The sequence below is a fragment of the Oxyura jamaicensis genome, chromosome 4 (assembly GCF_011077185.1).
Source record: "Oxyura jamaicensis isolate SHBP4307 breed ruddy duck chromosome 4, BPBGC_Ojam_1.0, whole genome shotgun sequence".
NCBI classification, from domain to species: domain Eukaryota; kingdom Metazoa; phylum Chordata; class Aves; order Anseriformes; family Anatidae; genus Oxyura; species Oxyura jamaicensis.
The window spans coordinates 77071726-77092029 of record NC_048896.1 but is presented as its reverse complement, the minus strand read 5'-3'; the positions used below and the strand labels follow the sequence as shown (position 1 = coordinate 77092029).

General features: G+C 33.8%; 1 protein-coding gene across 1 annotated transcript in view; it reads left to right on the top strand.

Moving 5' to 3' along the window:
* The window catches only part of TBC1D19 (TBC1 domain family member 19), a 47292-nt gene extending 27941 nt beyond the window's left edge, over positions 1-19351 (top strand). Inside the window, exons 12-21 of the mRNA XM_035325370.1 lie at positions 3874-3948; positions 4444-4506; positions 8444-8528; positions 10885-10929; positions 12180-12212; positions 14559-14668; positions 15860-15951; positions 16699-16814; positions 17883-17953; positions 18965-19351. Of these exons, the coding sequence (XP_035181261.1) occupies positions 3874-3948; positions 4444-4506; positions 8444-8528; positions 10885-10929; positions 12180-12212; positions 14559-14668; positions 15860-15951; positions 16699-16814; positions 17883-17953; positions 18965-19039 (765 nt within the window). The 3' untranslated portion in view covers positions 19040-19351. The remainder of the gene's footprint in view (positions 1-3873; positions 3949-4443; positions 4507-8443; positions 8529-10884; positions 10930-12179; positions 12213-14558; positions 14669-15859; positions 15952-16698; positions 16815-17882; positions 17954-18964) is intronic.
* The last annotated feature ends 953 nt before the right edge of the window (positions 19352-20304 follow it).

Below are 20304 nucleotides of genomic sequence, written 5' to 3'. Positions count from 1 at the left end.
GGTTCAGAAAGGAAGAAAGGAAGAGGTTAGTACAAAACTAACCTGACTAGTGATAGCATTAGCTGGACCCTTGGATCCACCGTGTGTGACCTCAACAGAGAGTCTTTTTAGAAGAATGCTTGTTTCTGCATATAAGGGGAAAGTGTGCTGCACTTATCCATCAAAAGATTACTCTTTGCCTTCATACCACATTCTTCTCCCGCTTCCTAGTAGCTTTTCACAATTATTCAAGGCAGTTTTAGAGAACTGAAAACTAGGAAACGATAACAGGAAAACATTAGGTTATTAGAATCTCTCCCAATTGCAGTAGATCAGTAGTTGATTTATCAAGTACTGTTTAGTCATGAGTTTCATTGTACCATTGTGGCAGGAGCAGTTATGTTGTAGGCTTCACATCACTCTCAGCATGTCTCTGCACCACTGCTAGTAGGAAAACAAAGTTACGTTTCTCTTCAAGAGAAGAGCTTGCCTTTGACTTTCTGCTTCATGAAAAAGAATGTGACTATTCTGAATCTTTTCCATCCAAGTTCAGTGGTGTCTGACAACTTCCCTGGGTTAGTTACAAGCTGCTAACAGTAATGAAGGGCAACTCCTACCTTTGTCATCAATTTGGGATGCATCCCACAGTAGGAAGTGCTGAAGGACAGCATGTCTGTTACAGAGCTTGGTTTAGATCCCCTCCATAGGGCAGAATAGCTAGTAAAACACTTTCTAAAGTACATTTGTTCTCAGGCATAGAGTTTTGTGCCCTTCATGCTCCTTGCTTGTTTATGAATCTAGAATACCCAGAAATACTTTCATAATAAATATTTTCATCAATGAGTGGGGACACTGCTCACTGGAAGTTTAACGAAACACGTCCTCCAGTGAAAACCTGCATATTCACCAGCATCATCTATATTATTAATTTATTTTTTTCTTTCAAAGTGTAGCAGATAAATTAGCAAATACATGCATTTTGATACACTTTTCACTGGTAACAGCTATATTTGGAGGCACATATTATCTCTATATTATTCTGCAGTTCAAATGTCACCATGAGGTAAATTAGCTAGTTATTCAGTAAAATAAATTGTGGCTGTATCTTTCTCTTCTATAGCTGTTGGTTCCCTTTTATTTTTGTTTAAATTTCTAGACATACTTTACAGAGTTATATGTATGGTTTAAAGTAATTATAAAGTAGAAAGCTGAGAGCATTCCTTAAAATGTCGTAAACAAAGCCTATAGTGTTTTTATATATTTATCTTGTGAGATACTTAATTTTTGGTTTAGAAATATTTTTAATTCAGTTCTAAAAGGATTGAATGATTTGATTTGATTCTTTGATTTTGATGCAAAAGTGAATACAGTGATTGCTACTTACTGTCATATTTGAATGCCAATATGTACATTTATTCTTCCGATGTTTTCTTGACGTCCGTGTGAGCTCTGCTTATGACTGAAATTGCCTCTAACCTTCACTTGCACAGAGTCTAGTTCAGGTGGATTTAACATTACAGCTGTTTTTGATGTCTGTACTTAATGCTGGGTGTTTATTATGTAAGATTTCCTGAGAAACTGACCCATCTATCTGGTATTGCTAAATTAACTCTTTTCAATGCATTCAGTGAAAGGTTTAACATTGTTTTCTTCATTAACAGAACAAAAGCACCAAGGAAAAAAGTGCAGCCTAGTGCTATACAAACACCTTTTAAAATGATGAAGTCTTTAATGTTCTCTGCTGCTTCGGTTTTCTATGCAATTGATTATTGTTTTGGCATTGGTAGCAGGACTTAACTTAGTAAACATAAAATGCAGAGATTTGGTACTGTATTTGACTTACCTTAAAAAAATAATTTAAGAGCTCAGATTGATGTATGAGCATAAATTTGTGAAGCTTCACAGATCTATGCATAGTAGAAAACATTATTATCCCTGTTTTACAAATGGGCAGCCTATGTAATGTGACAGAAGACTTCATTCTAATGTGGCAGTGTTGGAACTGATCCTCAGGAGTTCCAGAGTTCACCAGGTTGCTGCCTTGAGGACCTGTATTTTGGAATCTGGTTGAATTTTAAAGGAAAGTTGTCACTTACAGAAAACCTCTCTCATCCTCTTCCCATTCTGTCTTAGTATTTTCTCATAGTTAAAAAAGGTTTTCTTATCTTGCTATGCATATGTGAGGAATCGGCTAGTTGTTTTGACAAAGGATTCACACACTGCCTTGATTGTAGACTCCATCAAGTAATGTACCAACCACATTAGTGCTTGTGGAATTGGCAATAACTTTAAGGCATCTTGCATGCATATATAACAGAAACAGTTTATCATGCAATATGGCTACCATGAAAAAGAAGGTTTTGGTTTTTTTTGCTAGTTCTGTCATAATAGGTACAGTTATTTGAGATGGGTAAAAGCCAAAAACAAACCAAAAAAACCCACCACCTTTGTAGATTATTCATTTGACATTGCTGCACTTAAATATACTACAGTATTGATGCTTTAAAATTCTAACTTGAATATGAAGGTAGGTTTTTGTAGCTTTTAAGAACAGTTCTACATCCAGACTGCTATTAGTTTTTATTTAGTAAATTTTGTTTCATCCTTTGTAAAGTGTTAGTGTATTAATTATACCTCTTTTTTTTTTTTTTATTTTCCTCAGAAAGAAAAATTGAAATATTTTCCTTGTGGTACTTAGCATTACTTAAGGAATTCTGCATTTGTCCTCATTTCAAATTAAGTCTAATAATTAAGTCTCATTTCAAATTAGTTCTAAGAGATTTCTAAGTGAATGCTGTTCACTACTTTACAGTTTTTGATCAATGCAAAGAACAGTGGCAATATTCCCTAGTCTTCTCTTTACTTCTATTCTCTCCCTTTCAAATGGTCTTTTGAAATTTCATCTTTCTTCGCATTATTTTGTGAAATCCTTACTCCAAGCATGCATCTGTTGCAAAGAAATCGGCAGTAAATATTATGTAAAGCTTGCAATTCACAAGCATGTGTGTGCTGTCTGGAGAGACGCTGAAATAAAAATAAATAAATAAATAAATTGTAAAGTGAGCAGGAGCCTTGGGACTGATAATTTAGTGTATAAATTATTACAAATCCATTTAAAATGATTGAAACAGTTATATTCAATTGCAGGCATAATGGCAGCGAGGTATTTGGGGATTTAGGAATTACATGGCGATAGTGGAACTTGTATTTTTTTTTTTTTTCCTTTGCAAGGTATTTCTTAGAAGAAAGGCATAAAATAAGCAAACTAAAACAGTGTTCGTTCTGTTAGTTTCCAATCATTTCCCCTTTGTGTATATTTTGTAGACACTCTGGAAGTAATTGAAGTTTATAAAAAAAAGTCCAAGTTCTTTGTATTCCCCACAAGATTTTTGATATCTTTTCATCCTTTTGATATCATTTCATCTTTTCAACATTTTTTTAGGTTTGTATTATATTAACATTAAATATTTGCAGCAGCTCCCTAATGCTTGAAGATATGACCAAACTCATTACTGAAGAGGATCCTGAAAGTAGAGGGTAGCAAAGAAGAAAGTCATGGTGATTTTGAGCATTGAAAAACTTTTGACTGTGTAGATACCCAAAGGTTGGAAAGATAAGAATCTTTGGTTTGAATTAGTTCCCTTATTCTCACTTGTATTAATTACCTAATATATGAATAAATATAAAGGGGAGGTCTTTTTATAAAGTCTCAAATATCTACCTAATTCCTGAGACAGAATAAGCAGTGATAGAATACTTCCTAAATTATGCAGTGGCTATTTGAGTTTAATACACGCTTTTATTTTTTTTTTCTTATTAAAAATTAGTTTCCTTAATTTCAATACAGATTGAAATTTTGTCTCATACTGATGATGATAATATTTTTAATTTTAGGATATTTTGTATTATGAACAACTCAAGTCAAATGTGATTCAGTATGACCTTTTAGTGGACAGCCTGATTTACAAAGTAAGTAATTAATTAACCAGTGATGAAGTGATTTATATACTCATCACACCAATGTCTTGTTTCTATGTTGTTGTTGTTTTTTTAAACAAATAAAATGTTAGATGGTTTGATTTTAAGGAGTGTCAGAATAATTAATGTTGATTCATTATTGTAACCTCTCTTCTTGTGCCTGTGTTGGCTCTTGCATAAAATATTTTTTTGAGTTGAAGTGTTAAACAGTTGTAAAGAAATGGTAACTTCATTTGAAGGAATAACTGGTTTTGGAAGGAAGGGAAGCACTGGCATCCAAGTATTCCAAGTTTCAACTCTGAATACTTTAATAATCAAGTTAATATTATGGTTTTGCATTTTAAAATATAGAGTATATGCTTAACCATAGCTCTTCCATGATTAAATGGTGAAATGGCATCTTCTACCACTGTGTTAAGGTTAGCTTCTGTAGGGAGTCTGAAAAGATGTCTTTCAGCTTCAAACTGCTATATTTTTTGATTTCAGGATGTAAAGCTAACAGCAAGCAATGATGACTACTATTTTGTATTTGAGGATTATTTATATCAGGTACGTAACTATTTTTTTTTCTTGGAAAAGCTAGAAAGTATATTGCTGTGGCAGAATGCAGTGAGACCCTAGCCAGGTACACATGCTGTGTTACATATACTGTCCCTTCGGAATATCAATACTCTAAGTTAATTTTGTGCATTTAGATAGATGAAGCATGACAGGCTTCTTAAAAACTCTTGAAGAACCCTACAAGTTGTCTCTCCAATAGAGAAAATATGAAGTCTGCCATTTTCTTTCTATTTCTAGCTTTGTAGTATTGAAATGATAAACAGGAGCTATGGAGTACAGAGAAATTAAGATATGACCAATATGTTTGGATTTCCAGTTTAAAAACAAAAATATTACTTTAGAGCTATTTCAGTGACCTACTGCAATAAGCATCAAGATATTTTATTGATGTATTTTCAAACTGAAGACACTGATTCTGTGTTCTGCATACGTATGGTTACTTTTAAAATTGTTCCCGTTCCAAAGCTGCTTCTAGCAATGGAGAACCCAGCTAATTTATAAAGAATTACCTTCATTGCTGCCTGTCAGATGCCCTTAAATAGAAGGAGATTACATTTATGAATTTCCTAATTTGTGGTTGATTGCAGTGTCAACATAAATGTCATGCAGCAAACTTACCATTTCCACAGTTCTTTCAATTTCATTAGTCACACCTGTTAGGTTAGACTTGCTTAATTTTTTGTTTTAGAGCTATGTGAAATGAAATGAGTTTTTCTTTGATGATAAAACTGCTAGTAGTCTGGAGAATAAACAAAGCAAGGAGCTGTCCTTAACATTGTTTAGCCCATAGAAGTATAAGAATGTGTTAGTATTTAAACATACTATTCAATTATGTGATTTTATTTTTAGCATAGTAAGGATTTCAATATTAACACTTAAAATGCTAACTTCAAGAAATTATAGCCTGTTTTTTTAACATAAAATGCTTACAATATTAAGATCTGTATCTGTATTTGTTTCTAAATTAAAATTTGTAAAGTGACTACATGATGACAGCTCAAGCAACAGTGTTTTTTTCAGTGAAATACTTGCATGTAGATTTTTATTTGACACTTAAATCAAGAAAAGAATCTTCATTATTATTATACTGGAAACTTCATGGGATGTAAAAATCTCACTTTTTTCTGTTTCTTTCATTATATAGGCAACTAAGGCATAACAACTAGTCATTAGCTGACAGTTCTAATGGACACAGAATTAAAATCTGTAAATTAATTTAAGCAAGTATAGAGTATAATCTTTTGTTTTAAGACTGTCAGAAATAGTTTTTTTTTTAATTGTTCTCCATATAAAGCACAATTGAAAATTTTATTTTTGTACATATCTCTGTTGACTAAAGGGATTGTTACAGAATGGAAATCATTAAAAAGCCCAACCTAACCTTAGTAATTTGAAGGGAGAGTCAAGCAAAAATCTTTGAAAAATTAAGTGGCTAATTTTACTTCCAAACTTTTAGGCAAAGAATACCTTAAGCATCTAGTTATTAGTTGCTCTTGTTTTTCTTGGTATATTGTGGCATTCCCTATTTTTTTTTTCCTAGTAGAACGTTGAACATTTTCCTTGATCATTTTCTCTTCCAACCTGCTTTGCAAATGCATCTTAAATTTGCAAATGCATCACTCTCAGATGATTTTATTCTGTGGGACCTAAAAACTTTGCAGTATAGGCATCTCTCTGATATGGAATATTGTTTACTGATTTCATATGATAACCAGAATTCAATATTGGCTAAATAAAGGAGATAATGAAAACTTTAGTTTAAACCAGTTAAATTATTTCTACGTTTGCATTTTTTGTATTGTTGTTTTGGCTTTCTTGTATCTCGTTTGTGCCTCAAAGTTTTTCAAGTCTTTGAGCAGAGTGTGACATTTGTCTGTGAGCTTCTTAATAGAAAAAGCATCCATTGAAACCAGAACATTTGGACATAAAATAATAATGAGGATGTTCAGATGCATTGTTGGTACCTCTTTAAGAGCATGCATTCCTTCCTAGGAAGAACATTGTGAAATGATGTAATTTATTTGCTTTACTGTGCTTTCCTTATCCCAAGTTAACATTTGTTTATTACTTTATAACTATTGAAATGGGGTACAGTTACACGCAGTATAGTCTTTTTTTTTTTTTTTTTTTTTTTTTTTTTTTTTAATAAAAGCTTTGGCTTTGTTTTGGTTTTTCTCAGTCCTTTGAATTCTGTGGTTTTCTGATTGTGATTGTATTGCTGTTAAAGATATCAAATGGTTTATCAAACATTTCTGTACTTTAAAAGGGGTTGTATTACTTTCCGTTAGCGGTATCATTTTTGTGAATTAGAAGAATAATACATAATTAAAAAATTCATGATTTAATGTCAGATGTTTAATTTCAATACTATAGTTTTACATCCTGCATAATGAATACATGCAAAGAACCTCACCCAGCAGCTTTTAGGTGTTGTCAGAACTTGTATTTGGGAGTCTACTTCATATAAAGTTACATAGTCTTAAAGACTTCCACATACTGGTACTGGACACTGTGTTCAAAAAAAAAAAAAAAAAAAAGGAAAGAAAAAAGGTGGTGGGTGTTGGAGTGGCCTCAAATTAAGGTTACATTCTTTCCCCTATGAGAGAACGCAGTTTGTGTCCTTTTTAGATTAGTTCATCTTCTCTCACCTCATTTAACATTACAGAGAATTATATTTGCCTGTGTATTGTTATTGTCAGTTGTATTTGGGTGGCTCTGAAAATGATTGTATATTGCGCAAAAATAATATTTAGCTCAACTGTTGAAGATAAAGAAACTATTTATTTTTTAAAAAATGTTTGTTGTCTGAGAAGTAATTTTGAGATTCAGAAGAGGGAAATGTCTGAAAATGTGACCTACTTTAAAAAAAAAAGATTTAAAAAAATGCAGGGGTGTTCAGGTGTCACAGTTTTGCATGTTTCCTTTTGATAAATGCTGATATCTGGAAAATATTTGGAATAGTTAGCTGAAGGAAAGATCTATTACTTTTATTTGTAATAAAATATGTAGTGAAACACCATATAAAATATCTCCACATTTTAAACCTTGGCTATAATTTGAGAAAAACTTTTAAAACCTGCGAGAAGATTTAAGATGTACAAAAATCAGCATCAAGTTGAAGTCTGTATTACTTCTGCCCTCTTGTGTCCATTGTTGATAGTGCAGCCTTTCATTGCATCCACAACATGAAAATTTCCAAGTATAATTATTACTATTTTTACAACTGTATGTGGGATGAGTTTCTTTACTATTTTTTTCTAGGAATGCTTTTCCTATTTAATTTTATACTCAGTTGTTCTAGATTGTTCTTTTATGCTAGCAATGAAAAATACAGGTATATTTTATGAAATACAGTATGCATTTAAGAAATTATGGATACGAGATGAATGTTCTCATCTTTTCTTTTGGAAAGAATTGAACATAGTGCAAGCATTCTGCAAAGATTTTTGGAACAAGAGACAATAAGAGGATCAGTCTTCTGGAAATGCACACGTTAAAATGTAAACGTTTCATTTGCTTTATTCACTTACTAGGACTTCCCTGAGTCATAGTAACTGATTAGGAAAATGACCTGATATGCATCACAGCAGTGAGTTGCATGCACAGAGTAAGCTGTTAAAGACTTAGTTGTTAAAAGTAAGATGTCTAAGCCAAAACTTAGAATACTTACCAAGCATCCAAAATGTTCCAGTATGCTGATTATTCAGGTGTGGATATTTTATTGACAATAGGTGAATGTGAAGATGGTATCATAACAAGTTCAAAGTGAGCCTGGAAATTCTAACAGGGAAGTGAATTAAGTTGGTCAATAGTTTTCAACCATATTAGCTCTCTTTAGGAGAGTCTAATAGGTGCTAATTAGGGCCGGTGCTTAAATCTCTGTTTGACGTTTTGTCGATTGTCAGCTTATTTTTGTCTTTTGCAGGTATTACTCTGTTTTTCCCGAGATACATCAGTATTGGAGCACTTTACATACAGTAGTGCAACCCCACCAAAATCATACATACGAGGTAAAGGGAGATATTTAAAAAAAAAATGCATGGACTTTTGTTGACTGCTACAGTAACGCAGTATGTGAATTTCCTTTATGTTCATTACACCCGATAGACTACATTTAAAAGAACATTAATAAATCTTCATGTATCCAGCTGACATATGCACAGATTCTATTATCAATGTTTAGAAACTGATCAAATAAATACCAGGTTGCAATGACGTTATTTTGTGGTATTTTTCTGTGTATAATTCTCCATTTTTTACCAAAATAAATTTAAAACACAATTGTGACACTATGGCAGAACCTGGATATTTATAGTCATCAGGGTTAGAAATTTAAATACATGACATTGTCCTCTACAGCTTCAACAAATTTACCAGCTGGAGGTGGTGATAGGATGTTACCTTCCCAAAGTAGTGGGTTTCACAGATAGACAAGAGCAGAACAAGTTCCTGAAGAATCTTGGGTTCTGTTCCAAGGTCTGGGAGAGTAGAGCTCTACCAAGCAGGCTTACACTGATTTATTATTATTATTATTTTCAAAGCACTGCGTTTTCTAGAGTTTTAGCCTACCTTTGGCTTTATTTCTCCCTGAGACTTATTTTTTGTAACGTAAAAATTTTAAATTTATCACTTCATTCTGCTTGCCTTCTCTGCCAGCTTCTACTGCCATGCCTTTGGGCTCTTCCTTGCTTCTTAGATCGTCACCTGCCTTGGCTTTACCCAGATGTTCCTAATTTTGTTCTACACCTTGAACCCTTCAACCATGTAATCCCTTTTATTTTTTTCATTCTAGCTTTACCTTCTGCACTCCTGTTTTCTTCCTTGGTTCCTCATTCCAGTGTATTTAGCTTACTGTGATCCCGGTACCTTTTTCGAGAAGGACCTCTGCTGACTTTGCCTTGTGCTACTACTTGTGTCACTAGAGACAATGATTATTTTGTGATTTCTTTTTCTTCATTTTTTTATTGTTTTCTTCCTTTTTTATCACTTTGTAGGTCTTTTCTCTCTCTTTACCTGAACCAAGCAGTTTTCTTTACTTACTGTCTGAAAGTAGCAAGGGGCTCACCTGAGGGCCGAACAGGAGAGGGACCTGGGTCTCACCTCAGGCCATGGCAGCATAGAAACACAGCTATAGGACTATTCCACTTATTCAGAAACAAATCTGAGGAATGGAGTTGCTGAAATCTAAGTCTCTGCTGAACCTGTGCAGTGTAAATCCGAAAGGCTCGTAGGTCCTATTTTTGGCTAATTAGCTAAGAGAAATGCTTCATGCTAAAAATACTGTCCTTCCCGATTACAACTCACTTCTGCATGTCAAGCAAACAATTGAAAGAAAAAGTAAAATTATTCTTTTAGTTTAATGAAACAAGTGACTTCTGTTATTCAAAAATACTGCTTTTTATTTTCGTAGGGTAGTGGGCAAGAGCTTCACAAAGTAATTTTGAATTTAATTCCATTGATTGATACTACAGGAAAATATTGAAGTCCAAACCTGACACAAGCTGTGTGTGCTAATTTCTTATGTATAGAAGAAACAAAATGCACAGAGGTCTAGAGGATCTCTGCATACCTGTACATTTTCACAATTTATTATAATTTCTAGTTATATTTCTCATCTTAAAATAGAGAAATAATTAAAGTTTTTAAATAGTTGTGCTTAAAACCTTTTTTATTCTTATGTTGTTAAGATTTTAAATGTCCTATGGTTAAGATACTGTTAACTAATGTAACAAGTTCATTTGCAGGGAAGAGAAAAAGTTATATGTTCAGTTTATACTTTTATACTGTTAAAGTTTGTCTTTATTTAATTAGCCTTTTGTATCCAATAGGTTACTTAATTTCTGTTGTTGTTATATCACAGCTGTACCATCTATCTTCCTCTCTGTTGCAGGTTTACTGAAGACTTGGATGTGTGTTTTTTGTTTGTTTGTTTGTTTTTTTGTTTTATCCAGTGTTCTTCTGTCTTTTTAAATGTCTTTCATGTCTGTAGGTCAGTCTGCCACAGCATGACAGACTTACCCCTTTAACCTTATCTTCTCAGAGAGCTTCACCGTCTTCAGGGATGCAGCAAACACTTTTAGAGCTCCTAATATACACCCAAATCAAATCTCATTGGTATAGCATTGCTGAAATGCTTTTTTTTCCTTTCGTATTTTTTCCTGTTTGTCATCCTCCCTTGTTGGTGCTGCATTTTTATATTATATTTTAGAGTGTATCTGAATTCCTTACATGTTTTTGGACAATATCAAATGGTCAATAATATTGGTAGTTACGATTTTTCTAATTGTCACTTATAAATTATAAATTTAGACTTTATCTTTACAACTTTTAATAGTTTAATTATTTTAATTATGGTTTGATTCACAGGAAAACTTGGAATAGAAGAATATGCTGTTTTCTATCCCCCAAATGGTAAGAGTTATACTGTTGCCTCCTCTAGTGGTAGATTGGAAAGATACAGGATTTTTTTTCCCTGAATACATTATAACCTCTTTTTCTATTATAAACTGTGTTTTACTGTTATTCTGCCAAATTAATTAATTCAAAGGAGTAAGATGGATTGAAGCTACTTCAGAACCATGTTCAGCCTGGTGTTAATAGTCACATATGGAGTTTGTCTACGTGTGTGGGAAGGAGAGGGAAAACAACTTCTGGTGCAGCAGCTTGTACTCCAGTGACAGGATGCTCCACTTAGTGGATCTGAAAGCTACGTGCTGAAACCATCTGACCCCCAGCTTTTCAGAACTCTACAAACCACACCTGAAAGTCTATTTTCTTTCAAAATGTGTCCATTTTCAAAATTCAGTTATAACAATTCTATATACTTTTAAGTAAATATCATTCCTGTTGTTACTTCAGTTGTTAAAATTCTTTTTTTTTAGCTCTTATTTTGACCATTTAAATCCTTGTCTGTTGAATCCTTACCCTGGTTTTGCCCCACGTTTTTATTTAAAGTTCAAGCTCTTTGCTGTTGCTTTCAGGGCCTCACACCACCAATCTTAAATTTGTATCTCTGACCTTGCCTTTTGTGCCTTCTCCCTTCCAGTGGTGTCAGTGATAGCAGATATGTTTGTTCCCCTTCTTCCATTTTTGCTTCCACATTTATTTGCAGCCTTATAGCCGTGAAACATTGTCCTTATGACCTTTTGCCAAAGCAGCTCCTTCTTACTGGTCCTATAGGAAAATTAGTGAATGGGAGCTGAGATCAGTTGGAAAAGAGGAGACAACTGTCATGGTACAACTGCCAAGTCCTCTAAATGTTTTGTCTGAGTATTACATGAGTTACTGGAGGTCTTGGCCTCCTTTTTCTCCTGCTCCCTCCTTGTTAGTGCATGACATTTACCAGTTGTCATTTATCTGAAATTAGGTTCTGATTTCAGCAAAGCCTATACTTCATGGAAACAGAGCTTTACATGGCTTTCTAGGAACCACAGCATGTGTTACAGCACTCCATTGGTTATAGTGAAGTAAATTATATAATTCCTGTACTTAAATATTTACAAGCTTGAAATCTAAGGTGCTATAACAGCTATAACAAGGAAATATTTTATTCCTGTAGTAGGCAGAATGCAATTTAGAAACTTGGGGAAAAAATACATTTCTTGCTGGCTAAAAATAAATATAAAAGCACAACAACAACAAAATAAATCTTTGTTTTGTAGGTGTAATTCCTTTTCATGGCTTTTCTATGTATGGTAAGTTGACTCTCATAAACTCTATCAGTTTGGGATTTCTTTTTATTGTATTGTAGTTAAAAGCTGTATGTACTTTTCTGCAAGTTTTAAACTTCCATATGTTCTATTTCTGTGTGCATGAAAGCTGTTGTATATATTTTTTAAAATTCCAAGCTGCTCCTATTTACTCACATCACAACTTTATATCAAATACCCTTTGAGAGCTAATCACTATGCAGCTGATCTGGTCAGAGGCTTCATCTTAATGCACATGAGTAGAGGGAGGAAGTTTATTGACAGCCTGCTCATTTCTTGTGCCTCATGTCTTTTGGGTAGACCAAGTTAGCTGTTAATCTTAAAAAAACAGGAATTATATAAAAGGCCTGTCTCTGTATCCATCCTGAAGTAGGTGTTAAAGGAATATTAAGTGATAGAATGGTTGCTACTGCTCTGCACAGACAAAAGATTAAACAAGATTTCTAGGAATAGATTAGAAAAATCTCCCCAGTTCTCAGATGTAACAAAGCAGCTAGTGCAGAGAGATACTGAAATAATGTGAGCGAGTATTTGCTACAGGTTTCCATTTTTTTCTTTTGATTTATCAAAGTTATTTGGGCAAGCAGATTTCAAGATTATATTTGAAATGCTATGTTTTTCTAATAATAAATGTTTGATTCTTAGAAAAAAAGGTAATATAAATGTGAAGTGGAAATTTGAACCTGAGTAGGGAATCTAAGTCTTCTGAAGTAAGGAACAACTTAGTTACAAACTCTTCCTTAAGCATTCACTGTTACAATTTCTGTGTGAAATGTATTCTTTTCAAAATGTTTGGATTTGACTCTGCCCTTTAGAACAGCAGCCCTCAAACTGGGTGGGAGCTTCTTCCCTCCCTCCTTTCCCCTTTTGCTTGGAAAGGGCACAGAACAGACTGGCTGTGAGAAGGAGGGAGGCTGAAAAGCAAGGTGGTGGAAACACTGGTGTAAATCCAAGCAGAGCATCCTGTGTCTTGCATGCTGTGCTGCTCTCAGAGGAAGTACCTGGGACCTTATGTAAATCCTATATATTTTTGCATGCTCGCATGCATACGCTCATACAGAGCCAGCTGTCAGGCACTGTTCTGTTATCTCCCTGCCCTTTAGGTACATACGCACCCTGCCAGCTCTTCCACCTCCATCTTCAATCCTTACACATACACACTGGTAACACCCTCTGCTTTTCTCAACCCAATGTAAATACACGTTTCTGTGAACATCTCATCCTACCTTAGTGCCTCACCTCTCATACACAAGTGCCATTATTTTCTAGAAAGCCACCTTCCTGATATATATACATATGTGAATGATTTCATACATACATCCACATGTATCTATAAATATGTACATGTGTAGAATTTTATGCAGACGTGTCACTATCCTTATCTTGTGTAGAAAAGAAGTGGAGGGGAGGGTGAATGTAGAGAGACTGTGAATGTATTCAAGTGCAAGCTGCATGAATGCATCTGTAAAATGAAGTAGTAGTTGAGTGATGATGAGTGAGTGGAGAGATTAAAGAAAAGCTTTTTACTCAAATGTATACAGAACAACTGTCTGTGAAATGTGTGTTGAATGAATGGAGTAAAGATCAGGCGTATCTGATTGTGTTGAGGCACAATATACATGAAACAGATCTATCTATATGCCAGACTAATATCAGACTTAAAAAAAAAAAAAAGAGGTTTGAGAATCACTGCTTTACAAATGTAGTCAACTCTTATTTTGAATCAGGTATACTGAAAGGCTTATAAACAGTAAACTACCAAATGGCCATGTTTTTCAAATCTTACAAGAATGAAACAGGTCTCTCCTGATCAGTCATACTTATGGGACGTTATTATGGAAACCAAGAGCTATTTTTTAATACTTTACTTTTCAAAGCACCTATCTTCAAATAGTAAAATTATGCCTGTCTTAAAAATGGGGAACCAATTTGGAGATGGTCAATGTCCAAAGAGCACATTGGAAGTTACAGACAGTTAAATCAAAAACTTGCACTATTCAATATATCATTGCCCCAACTCCCAAAGAAGCTATCTTTAAAGTGTATTTCTTATTCTTAGGAAGACAGCACTGTAAAAACAGGTTTTAAGTAGTTTAGGTCTTGAAATGTGTAGAACTGTAAGCTAGAATGTATTGTACTCCGTTGCTTAACTTTTTACTTCTAATGGTAGAGTCTGTTATAAAAATCTTTCTGAATAATTTTTATAGTATAATTTTTGTAAATTGTGCCAGTATAAATTACTTGTTTTTCACCATACTTCATGCTCTTAATCATTGAACTCTTTTAGCAGTTTACAGTGTTGAGTCAATTATAATTCTTTTATCCTTTCAGTTGCTCCACTTTGTTTTCTGTACCATGAACCTTCCAAATTGTATCAGATATTCCGTGAGATGTATGTGCGTTTTTTCTTCAGACTCCATTCCATCTCTTCTCATCCCTCTGTAAGTTCGTTAGGAATTAAAACCCACTCACTAAATATTCTGTTTGCTATGAAACAATAATATACAGTGACGTGACTTTCTACACAACTGAAAGACGTCCTTTTAAATATAATGCAATATTTCAGGCACACTTGGAAAGGCTATTGGATATTTTTTTCTACCTCAATTTTAGTCTCTGCTATAAAATGTCACGTACTTTATGTAATCTTGTATTTTATGTAATAGGCTTCTCAATTCAAGCAGTTATGTAAATGCATACTCAGTCTCATTTTAATTGATGACATGTAATTGCTCACAAGTGTTTTCTGGGGTAGAGGGACTATAATATAGTCAAAGATATACAGCTGTCTTTTCAGTGATATCAAGTTATGTCTCTTTCATTAACTCAACTATCTTTGTGTGACAGCACGTGCTTTTTGGCATTACTAGATGCTGGAGGTATAATTAAATAACTTGATGATGTTGGTGGCCAGCTGTCTCAAGTGTAAGACAATTTTAGACGTTTTTGCTTATCTTTTATTTTTGAAGAATAGAGCATAGCAAATATTTTCCTTTTCTCCCTTGCAAAGTGCTGAATAGCTGTATTATATCTTGAAAACATTTCCTGGTTAAAAAAAAAATCCTTTCCTTAATATACTGTTTCAAGGCTGGGCATTGTGCTTTCAGTCATTAATAGCAGGGAAACCGGTCGGACAGGAATCTATTCATTTTCATGGTAATTTTAAAAAGAAATTTTAAAATGTATTTACATTTAACTTCTTTGTAATTATCCCTATTGCTGTTTGTTTCTAGTTATCAGACAGATTATTTCTCACACCCTCCTTTTTTTAGTATATATACAGTGTAACTGGGGTCTGTTTCATCGAAGAGGAAATATTTCAAGTAGGTCATACTGTAATAACCCAGTAAGTACTTAGACCGTGACATGCAAATATTATAAGTAACTTAGAGGTGAAAGGGGCTACCACAACATATTATGTTGCTAATACATACACAGAACTGTAGGAGCAAGGCTGTAGTGACTGAAGGCATCAGAGTTGTTTGTGCCCTGCTTACCTGAGCTGTATATTACATCATTAATGGTGTTTTATTTCTTGAATTAAAAAATCATTAATACTTACGTGCCGATACTGTTTTCTCAGATTTGACAGAATGAGTGTTAGTATTCAGGATATGATCTTGTTTCATTAGGGCATTGTGTCATTGTGTTTGCTATTTGAGACTCTTCTACAAACTCATCTGCCCCAGCTTTTTTATCACCTTCGAGAAATTGGGGCGCAGCCGTAAGTACTTCTTTCTGACTTGCTACAAATATTGTGGATTAATTGTTCTGAAATTGCTGGCCTTCCTGTAGTATTTTAATTTAAAAGCTATGAGAAATTATTCCAAAGTGCAACCATCAATGTGCCAGTTTTCCTTGAAATTCAATCGGAGTCCTTTGTCTAACCTGTATATCTGTGCATTGCCTTCTGTATTTTCTATGAAAAAGAAAGGAAGATTGCTCTACATGTTCATGTGAGGAAAATAATTACTGAAACTTAGCTGCATAATGCAGCAGGTTAGATCTGATGGAACTAAATTATTTCCTAGGGAACAGGAGATGTTTTTTTTTCACTGTGATATGTTCGTTACAGCAGAAGCCGTTGGAGGAAGGGGAAAGAGCAGGGGACTGTCATTCTCAATAACGTATTCATGGCACCAAGTGCAACAGAACTTGAAAATCTTACTGTATTATAACTGATATTCATAACAGTAGCAGAAATGGATGAAATATTTGGCATGATAAAAGCTGAGGATCCCTATAATGTAATTGTTTGGTCAGAATATTGTGATGATACTAGTGGTTTATCAAATGAGATGCTTAATATTTTTCTGATGGCTGTTACAAAAGAAAATACTTACTATTAATACAGCAAGAGAAAATGACCATTCTTGCTGGAGGAGAAATGCAGAAGAATTTATAGGCCATCAGACTAATCATTATGGGAGAGAGAAAAATGTAACTACTACTGTTTATCACTTGTTTGCAGGCTACGAATTTCATTTAAATGGATGGTACGAGCATTTTCTGGTTATTTAGCAACAGATCAGCTCTTGCTTCTGTGGGACAGAATCCTAGGATACAACTCTCTAGAAATTCTTGCTGGTAATGGAAATACTTTTACAAAAATTGTTAAGTCCATGTGGTAGTAAGGCAAATACATGTTAGCTCAAGTCTATTTTGTGACAAGAAGAAAACTTATTTGCTCTTGGAATGCTGAAAGCAGATTGCATACAAGTCAAATAGAATAACTTTTAGAAAAGTAGAATTGCATAAACAGTGCATCTCTAACAAAGATGTGAAGTAACTTCTTTTTTTTTTTTTTTTTTTTTTTTTTTTTTACAATATTTCTTCTTTAACATTGTTTGCTGTGATAGTGCTCCAGAGATAGTAAGTGCTCTCTGAAAAGAGAATAGGATGTCCTCCCAGCTTCAGTGGTACCAGCTTCAGTGATTTGGTAATGATTAAGATTTGAGTTCATCACCTTTCACAAAATACAAGATTCATCTTATTCACATATGGGAAGTACTTCTTCAGCACTTAGCACAACTGAGAATTGCCCTGGTTCTGCTGTATATATTTATGCAAAGCCCCATTTTAATAGACATTGAAAGTTTTGTACTTAGAGAGGAAATTCTGTCCAATGATTTATGCAAGGTTCAAGATGGGTGTTCTAAAGAAGATAAATATCTTCACTTGGAACACATTTTAAATACAAAGTAGATGAACAGAAGAGGAAAGGTTTTAGTTCTATTTGTACATGTAAGACAGCTATGTAGATATATATAACTGTATAAGAGATAACTACGAATTATTTTTTCGTGTTACATAACGCTCACAATTGAAATGTTGCCACTTAAATAAATCAAAATTTTTGGCTTAGAAATTAGCTATTTGTAAATTACCTTATCCTTTGTAATTAAAAGCTTGTCACATTAAATGCAAGCATTTTCACTCAATCTTTTCTGAAAGAAAGTTGCATTTGTCCTATTAGTTTTAATGAATAGCCAAAGAAATTCAAACCCTGACATCCACTGTATATTATTACTCAGAATCAAAGTAATTACTCTGGGAGTGAAAATTACTATTTTAAATCAAGATTAATTCTAATCACTAATTAACAAGTCAGCAACTTAAATACTGGGCTTTTTTTTTTTTTTTTTTTCTTTCCAGTGCTGGCAGCTGCTGTGTTTGCTTTCCGAGCAGTCAACCTGATGGAGGTGACATCACTGGCTGCAGCTGAAGTAAGGATAAGTTTCAGTTAGGGGAGATTGAAATAGTTTCTGATGCTTTGCCAACAACAGTAACTTAAGCTTCACATGGCACGTGGTACATAGTGCAAATCTTTCTGCCCAAATTCTTACCTTAGATAAAAACTAGACTAATTATGAACATGCAGTACATAATACTGTTTTCTGGAGTATAAGTATGTAAAAGAGTACATTTGTTACAAAAATGAAGAGTTATCAAAGTATGCTGCATAATTAGATTGTTTTTTCTATTTTAATATGTAATTATGTTTGTAGGATATATTGTTTTTAAAAATATTATGGACATTTATACTTTTTCTCAGTATATTTTAATGCTGCTGCTTCTGTGCTTTTTGATATCACAAAGTTTTTACAAAGTTATTTTTGTCATTTTTGAATCTGAAATTTTGCTGCAAGCATTGTCATTTTACACATAGGAAATTAAGAAAATTAAATCTTTAAGATGAAGATTATTATTGTTTATCTCTACTACTGTGTGAAAATATATTTTTTTTCCAAAGCTCTGGTGACGTATGTTTTCCAAACGCTGAGAACTTGTGATGGCTCTTTTTTTATTATTATTATTTTTTCCATCAGAAGACATTGACTGTTTCAGTCATTACATTTGACTTACTTCACAAGTACTAGCCAAGCCACAGGATAAGGATTCTTAATTCCCAATTATTTTTAGAAGCAAGTTGAAATGTTAGACCTCTTATACCCTCATGATGCCATGTATACTTGAAGTAAGTCTAAAGGCTAAAATAAAGTTACTTGGTTTTCTATATGTAAACATATGCCTTTTCTTTGAAGTGTTAGACTGAAAAAAAAAAAAGGCAAGAGAAGATTTTGCACAATAACAAAACAGTGTGATTTGTTTCTATTCAGGTCTGAACCTAACTATTGTTACTAGTCAATACCGAGTCCTTTTCTCACTTCTTTAGCTGCTTTAAAGAAATTTGATTCAAATGTCAAGTTTAACAGGTCTTTTGGTTTTTATCCTAGGCTGTACTTGCTGACCTTTCAACCCTGAAGGTTATGCCTCTTCTTCAAATCTTCTTGTTTGCTACTGTTACTTGATTTGCTTCAACAACACTGATACCACACTTCCAGTCTTTCATGAGAAGCTAATAATTAACTATGCAATGTCTGCATAAAACCAAAATTAAACTGTATGTATAATATTCATTTAGAAATCATGACCTTAATTGAATTTTGTAACTGAAAACAGGAACTTTGTGCATAGATGTGTGTAATGCATGCTGCTGAATTTCCCTGTAACAATGGCTATTACATGTACATTAAGAATGACTACTTGTGCAAAAACAAAGCATGAATCAGTGTCTAAAATGCATGTAATATTAAATTAAATAAATGTAATGCAATTCTTCATCTGAGTTGTGACAGATTCTGTTTTTCAGAATTATGAACACTTTTCATATTAAATAACTTTTTCAAGCTCACAGCTTAGAGGATATCAACTCAAATACCGTAAGTGGAGAAAGTAAAGATACTTTAGCTCACAATATTTTTTTTCTTATTTTCTAAGAATGCAGTTGGACAATACATCAGTTCTGCTATCTCTGTTTTACATATTCTTCCCACAGAAGTTTTCTCTGTCTTCTCATATTAGTTACTTATGTTTATTTTTCATACAGAGAGTTGTAGTCGCCCTTTCCTCATTCACTGACATGCCCTCCCAGGCGCACTCCTATCCAGAGTCTCATCAAAGGTCCCATGTTGTAAAGTATGTTCCCCTGCAGAGAAGGCCTGAGCATAGCTTCCTTCTGAACTTGTTGAAGCCAGTCCTCACATGAGCCAAAATATTCCCCTGAGAATGATGCCAAGAGTTCTTTCACAGTGCCCCACACCCTCTTTGGGAGAGCAGTGTTGTGCTTTTGCCAGTTTTCCAGCCCTGGTGATTCAACAGCTCAGGCTTCAGTTCAGAATCCAAACTCGTATCGATGTGTGACGGATTTTCACTATGCTATCAGGCTGGCTCATTGTCTGTTAGCAAGTACTATTTTGTGAGGTCTTCCAGCTTTTTCCACTGGCTTGTTTAATACCAAAGTGGGAATCACTAATCTGGTTTGATTTGTGTCTTAGTATCTGGAAAAGAATCAAAGTCAAAAGGATGTAATGGGGAGCATAGCCACTGAGGTTGCCATAGGACTTTTATCTTCATCAGTATATGTTATATATATATGTAGATGTCATACGTGAATGTACATACATTCAGTATGTATGACAATAAAATACAAACCATAATTTGCTCAAAAGATACCTGAAAAGTGATCTAAGCCAAAATGTCAGATAGGATAATGAGCTTTATGTCTGTGATTCTT